The 6,483-nt window shown below is 61.2% G+C and overlaps 1 protein-coding gene across 1 annotated transcript; it reads left to right on the top strand.

The window, feature by feature from the left end:
* Positions 1–2,627: 2,627 nt before the first annotated feature.
* Positions 2,628–3,390, top strand: LOC119251830 (protein NKG7-like). The gene is made up of 4 exons (XM_037519126.2): positions 2,628–2,784; positions 2,858–3,004; positions 3,080–3,214; positions 3,292–3,390. The coding sequence occupies exons 1-4, from the start codon at positions 2,628–2,630 to the stop codon at positions 3,327–3,329; spliced, it is 477 nt and encodes a 158-aa protein (XP_037375023.1). The 3' UTR covers positions 3,330–3,390.
* The last annotated feature ends 3,093 nt before the right edge of the window (positions 3,391–6,483 follow it).

The raw sequence follows: 6,483 nt of genomic DNA, 5'->3' as shown, positions 1-6,483 counted from the left end.
GTCCAGGTCCCACTGGGGCAGGGTCCCCGCAAGGAAGAGGCAACGTCGGCGAAGTGGAGTGATGGGGGGGGGGAGATGAGGTAGATGAGGTGGGGAGGAGACACTGACACTTCATCAGGGTGCGGACATCTCCCGCTGAGGGTCTCAGCGGGTCTTTATTTATACATCAGAAATTGTTAATTGATCATTACATCATGCAATCATGTGACTTTACTTTTACATTGTTTCAGGAATTATTTTTGGTCATCAACCAGTGCACAGTCTTTTAATTTTCCCAGTCTATGATTCACTTGGTTACATTGACTTGGTGGCATTATTTCCCTAGGAGATGTATGTTATTCAGAAAGTAGAAACAGGTGCTGCACACAACAAGGCTAAGCAGGCATTGTAGCATCGAGAGCGGCCTTCTATTCCCTGTATAGAACCAAGGGGTCCTGGTGCCTGGGAACAATACGTGGTGTGTTTCTCTCGGACCATTTCGCCTCTCAGGGTGCCTCAGGGCCTTCTCTAGTGGGGATTTTACCGGGCTAAGTTCCATCAGTTCTATCAAGCATGGTTTGCAGAGAACTCAGTGTTACTCATGACAACTGAACTACAGATTGGAGGACATGGAGAATTACTGGAAACCGTTTCATTATCAATCGTGTTGGAAGGTACATTTCTCAAACCACTGAAGTGTGTATTACTGGCCTTAATGCCAACACTCATTGTGTTATTCTAAAGCTTATAGAAAATTTCCATGGTTCCAAAAACTGCCACAAACAATGAAAGGAAGTAGCAGGAGCCAGCTGTGGAGTTTTCTGAATTTTCAGAAACTTTCCTCAAGCCCGGACCTTGTCAGACAGCATGAGTAGCATGGCCCGCGCCAGAAAGGATGACGAACTCGCGCACTAAGAGCCAAATCCTGGTGGGCAGGGGAGAAAGAGCCGCCACTGAACGCATTGAGAGCAACACCGGGGTGGGACAGCCCGTGCGGGCGGAGGAGTTAAGTGCCCATCTCCGCTGCTCTACACTTCCCCATCTCTGCTGCTGCACTACTCTCTGACGAGTCCCTGCCTCAAGGCTGCTTCTCTTGCCCGGCGAGCTCCCAGCAGTGCGAGGCTGGCACTGGGCTGCCCAAGCTGTTTGAGGCTGGCAGAGGCTGAGAGGCGGGCCAGGGACGGGATCCCCGGCTCACAGCACCACAGCAGCCTGAGCCGCTGCGCTCGCGGAGGCACTCGACGTCTCTTCCAGCCTGGCTCCCACACCCACCCACGACCAGAGCCACTGCCTCCCTCGCCTGGGCAGCATCAAGGCGCAGCAGGTCCAGCCTCTGGGAGCACGGGCTTACAGTCAAGGTAGCAAATGGAGCAAAGAACAAAAGGAAACTCCCCATGACTGGGTGTACAAGGCTTCCTTCACCTTAGCCAAGAGCAGGACACTCGATGGCCCTGGGGTAACGGGTGTACGTCACCAGGGGAGACCGGGAAGGGAGGGGGCAGGCGCTGACTGATGTACTCTGCATCCCAGGGACTGATGAGTGGAAAACCTTGTTGTTAAGACTGGAGCCATCGTTGGGGGTTGCGAGTTCATCAGGGGACCCACCCTCCCTAAAGCCCTAGATCAGTGTTCAGTTTCACCCACCCTATGATCCAGCCTTTTTTGCCCCGGCCTGGCTCTGCTGCCGTGGGCCTGGCGAGCGTGTGGGCAGCAGAGGCGGTCAGCTCACCGGGGAGGGCGTGCCCTGGGCGAGCAGCGCTTTGGCCTCCCCGGGGCCAGCTGTCCCGGGACTGCAGACTCAGCCTTCACGACAGCTTCACTTCTGGGTCACGTTCAGCTTCCTAGAAGTCCAGGTGCCATGTCTCACCTGGCCGTGCACCTAAACACACACCTGCTGTCAGGTGAGGTGTGGCCAGCGCCTCGTGCTGGGATGGGGTGGCTGGCCTTGGAGGGTTCTGCACCCACCTCCCCTCTCACCCTGGAGAGTCTCCCCCAGAAACCCCAAACTCCCCCAACCCGGAAAAGAGCTGTCTAGGAAGAGACTTACTGGCAGGATGTCAGCATGCTCAGAAGCGGTCATGAGGTGGTTCTCCACCCGCCAGGGCCCTCAGCTCCAACCAGGGACCTGGGAGTGGGAGCTCCCCTCCACCCCTTCCTCCATTGGGACCTCGTGTCTCGGTCCCAGGTCTTCTTCCATCAGCCCCACCATGGCCCCCAGCCCATTCTTTTTGTGAAGACCCTTGAGTTCCCCGACCGCCCCCACCTCGGTCGCTCCGAATGGAAGTTTGCAGAACCACAGGAAAGTATGACGCATTGCCCCCACCTGTGCCCTCTGGCCACATCCCCCTTTGATTAAACTGACAGGTCCGCACATTCACCGCTGGGGGCCCAAGTCTCTCTCACCTCTTCCAGGAAGCCCTCGGATGACTGTGTTTCAGGTGGTGGTTGGAGATCCAGGAATTGGAGTTATAGCCGGAACACACAACGCCCCCCTCAACCGCAATATGACACGCTCACGCTCTCCCTGACACTGAGGACAGGGTATAAAGGCAGGAAAACCCTCCTTGCCGTCAAAGCCACTCATCCCTGCCGGGGTCTCTTCCAGGAGCTCAGCGGAGGCCGGAGCACAGCCCCTCAGCGGACGCATCATGGAGCCCTGCCGGGCACTGGCGGTGCTGGCCGGCTGCCTGGGCCTCGTCTTCATCCTGGTGGCCGTGAGCACAGATGTCTGGGTCGTGGCCACTGGACCTGGATTTTCAGGCCACTCGGGCCTCTGGCCAAGGAACCATGAGGACCCAGTGAAAGGTAAGAGGGTGCCTGTGGGGACGGAGGGGACCGGCCAGGCGGCCCCAGTGCTCAGAGGTCTGGTCTGGCGCAGGCTACATCCATGTGACACGGACTTTTGCCATTTTGTCGGCCCTGCTGGGGCTGGTGTCCGTCGGGTTCCTGGTCCTGTCCTGCATCCCCTCCTTTTCTGCCCCGGGCCGCGGGCTGCTCGTCTCGTGCATCACGGGCTTTGCCGCAGGTAAGAAGTGGGTTGGCCCAGGTGGGGACAGGCGGCCCCTGCAGCAGGCTTGACGCCCTGTCTGTCCTGATCCAGCCCTCTGCGCCACAGTGGCCATGGCGGTCTACACCAGCGAGCGGGATGGCCAGGTCCCCTCGCCGCAGGTCCAGTCCTCCTTCTCCTGGTCCTTCTACCTGGGCTGGACGTCGGCTGCCTTCCTGGGCATTACAGGTGAGCACCGCCCTGGGCGCGGGAGGCCGGCGGGGGCTGAGGGAGGAGGGCAGCCCCTGACCGTGTCTGTGACCCAGGGGGCTTGAGCCTGGCCGCCCACTGCAGGAGCCCCTAGCCTGCCTACGAGAGGATGTGAGCAAAGGCATCGCTCACTCCTGGGAGCAGCCACAAGAGGAGTCCAGGGCATCCTGGTGGTAAAAGCGCTTGAGATGCAGCACAATGAAGCTGTCCGAAGCCACTGCAGCTCGAGCTCCATCCCCGGCCAGAGCTATCCACATGGCGCAGCAGACCTCTCCTCCCCGCTGCTCCCCTCACCAATGCATTTCAGTTACATCTGCCTGTTCTGCTCCCCACCCTGTCTGCGGTGAATCCTCTCCCCCTGCACACCTCTGCCATGTACCCCGGTTCTTGCATGCATTAATAAATCAATCTTAAACCAAAAAAAAGACGAGTCCAGGTCTCCTGCCCCTCCTGTTGTCCCCCCACCCTCATTGTTTTTTTTCACCCAGTCAAGGAAAATTCGCTGAATGTGGTTATTCTGAGATTCATTGGGTGGTGACAGAAGCCAGGACTCGCCGGCTGCATGGCAAGGGACTCGGGGCCCCAGAGAGGAGTCAGGCACACCCCTCCTCTTCCTGCCCACCAGGGTCCCCGAGTTTGGAAGGGGCACAAAGTGCAGGAGGGTGCCAAGAAAGGCGGATCACATCTGGGGGTGCAGGGAGAGGTGCTTTGGGACGTCTGGGGCCGAGAAATGGTAATCAGATGGAGGCACCCAAAGGTAGAACTGTGGAAAGACCAGCTGTTTAAGGGGAGGCAGAGGAGAGCTCTGTGGCCAGAATGTTGGGGGAGCAGTGCAGTTGGGTAGTGAGGATGGACAGAGAGTGCGGTGGGAGACGGGCTCTAACACCCAACTGATTCTCTCCTGAGGTAGCTGTGGAACTAGGATATGTTATCGGGGAGGGGAGCATCCACTTGGGGTACCAGAAAGTGCCCTCTGGGATATGCTCGGGAGGCTGGGAGGTGAGGGAGGAACTTGGTGACGCAGTGAGTCCCACACGAGTAGGGTGGGCCTGCGAGGGGCCTGCATGGGGCCAGGCACTAGATGGACAGGAGAGAGGGAACCAGGACATTCAGGGTGTGGAAGGAACCAGAATCCGAGGTCCAAGGGCAATTCGGGGTGACAAGCAGGAGGGGGCACATGTAAGGCCAGCAGATCTGGGGCCCCTAGGCCAAGCATGGGACAGTGAACCATCCCTGCTGCGGGGGATGCTGCCAGGCTCAGCTGAGAGGGGGCTGAGGATCAGAGGGTGTGGGAGGCAGCTGACCAGGGCTGGAGCTGGGGGTGAGCTCTCGGGGAGAGGCACTGCATGCAGCAGGAGGGGCCTGGAGGAACATGGGCTCTGAGAGGTGGAGGGAGGAGGGCGGAGCTGCAGGGGCCTGGGAGGGCTGAGCCACCTCAGGAGAGTTTGGGGTCAGGGCAGAGCAGTTTCCAGACGACCAAGGTCTAGACTGTCAGGGCCCAGACCTGCCGAGTGTCTCTGAGCTGTCACCTGCAGGATGAGAGAGAGAGGAGGGAAAGAGAGAAAGGTGTTTTCTCTGTAAATGGCTGCTGAGGGAGAGGGTTCTGGAACCCCCGCAGACTCACAGAGACCCAGTCTCCCATCCCCCTCCTCCCTGGGCGCTTGTCTGAGATCTGGGAGGGGGGTGTGAGTCACTTAGGTGGGAGTGTGCTTTGGGGAGGGGAGCACTGGGCAGACCAAAGGGTCACCCCACCGTGGGTGGAGGTCTCTGGGAGACAAGAAGCTGCCTAAGCGGGGACTCCTGGGGAGCAAGGCCTCATCCCCAGTGGAAGCCTTACGGAAGAGGAGAGAGGAACCCTGAGGGAGGAGACTTTCCAGATTCCCAGGAGTAGGGGCCTGGGTGCTGGGGTGGCATCTGGGATACAGAGTGACCATGGAAGGGGTCTCTGGTGGGAGAGGAGCCTGGGGAAGAAGCTCCCAGAAGCTGGGGCAGGCCCTTGGCCAACCCTGCCCCTGTGGCCCTGAAGACAGGCTCCCTGGCATTGGGTGAAGCGTAGCCTCCAGAGCGGGGGGCACCATCCTGGGCTTCTTAGCCAACATGGTCACCATTCTCTTCACTGCCTCCAGCTACTGGATCCAGCACCACAGGGGCCACAGCGGCTTGTGGCAGGAATGTAACAGCAGAGTCGCCTCCAACCTACCCTGCCAGAGTGGGGCCCACCCGCCCCAACCCCCAAGATTTCTGCTCCAGCCCCCCTAGACAGGGACCGCGCACTGACCCCGGTGGTCCCTGCCCCTCCCGCACAGCTGGGCACCTACATCTTTTCCAATTCCAGTCCCAGATCCGCTGCCCCTCGGTGACCGAGGCCACCACACACCCCCACATGACATTAATGGCCCCCAGGGCCCCACCCAACCCCTGACTTCGGGTGGGTGAGCTCAGCCCTGTGGCGGTGGGAGGGGCCGCTCTCCCCAGCCATGCTGCTGGTCGCGGGGGCGGGCATGTGCTCTCTGTGGGCTGCAGCACCCTGGGCTCGGTGGTGGCCCTGCGGATTCTGAGCCACAAGGGCAACCCGCGGGCCCAGGTTGTGAGCATCGTCTTCTTTCTCTGCGGAGAGAGGGCAGCGGGGACCAGACATAGGGTGGGGCTGGGATCGGAGATAGGCAGGGGTCCAGGGATCACGAATTGACACTCCAGTGGGGACTGGGGGGGACCCGCAGGCGACTGAGGGCAGTGGGCGGGGACGGGCGCCGGGCCGGGGGCGGGGCTCGCAGGGGCTGCTTGCACTGCATGGCCCGGCCCGGCTGGGAAGGGGGCGGTGCGGTGCGGGGCCGGGGCGGGGCCCGCATGCCGCCTACTGTCCAGGTGGGCCCAGGCCTGCAGCTGCTGACCGCCCTGCCGGGTTACACCGCCCAGAAGGCGTGGAATCCAAAGTCTTCTCCGGGTCCTGCTTTTCGGGGTGGCGGGCATTACCCATCTCTATTCTTGCGGGGAGCCTGGCCAGCGGGAAGAGGGGGGAGGAGACGCCCGGGGAAGGCCCCTCCTGCGCCGCAGACACCCCGGTGACCTCCCAGGGACCCACAGCACGTGCCGCCCGCTCTTGACCCCGCACCCCAGGCAGAGGCGCCCTTGGAGCCCGCCCGGGCCCGGGCCGCCCGCCCTCCCCCGGGCCCCACCGCGCGCACCGCCGCCTCCCACCGGGCGTCCGCTCTCTGGGGCCCCAGGACCGGGAGCCCCGACGCCGGCCC

This window comes from Talpa occidentalis, unplaced genomic scaffold, assembly GCF_014898055.3.
Source record: "Talpa occidentalis isolate TD23 unplaced genomic scaffold, MPIMG_talOcc4v2.1 talOcc4.2, whole genome shotgun sequence".
Classification (NCBI taxonomy): Eukaryota; Metazoa; Chordata; class Mammalia; order Eulipotyphla; family Talpidae; genus Talpa; species Talpa occidentalis.
The sequence above is the reverse complement of the archived record's forward strand: the minus strand, read 5'-3'. Positions and strand labels throughout refer to the sequence as shown.

Excerpts from the sequence above, each read along its gene's own strand:
- LOC119251830 (XM_037519126.2), top strand. The coding sequence starts at position 2,628 with ATGGAGCCCTGCCGGGCACTGGCGGTGCTGGCCGGCTGCCTGGGCCTC. Across the intron at positions 2,785-2,857 it reads CCATGAGGACCCAGTGAAAG|GCTACATCCATGTGACACGG; the intron begins GTAAGAGGGTGC and ends GGTCTGGCGCAG. Across the intron at positions 3,005-3,079 it reads CATCACGGGCTTTGCCGCAG|CCCTCTGCGCCACAGTGGCC; the intron begins GTAAGAAGTGGG and ends GTCCTGATCCAG.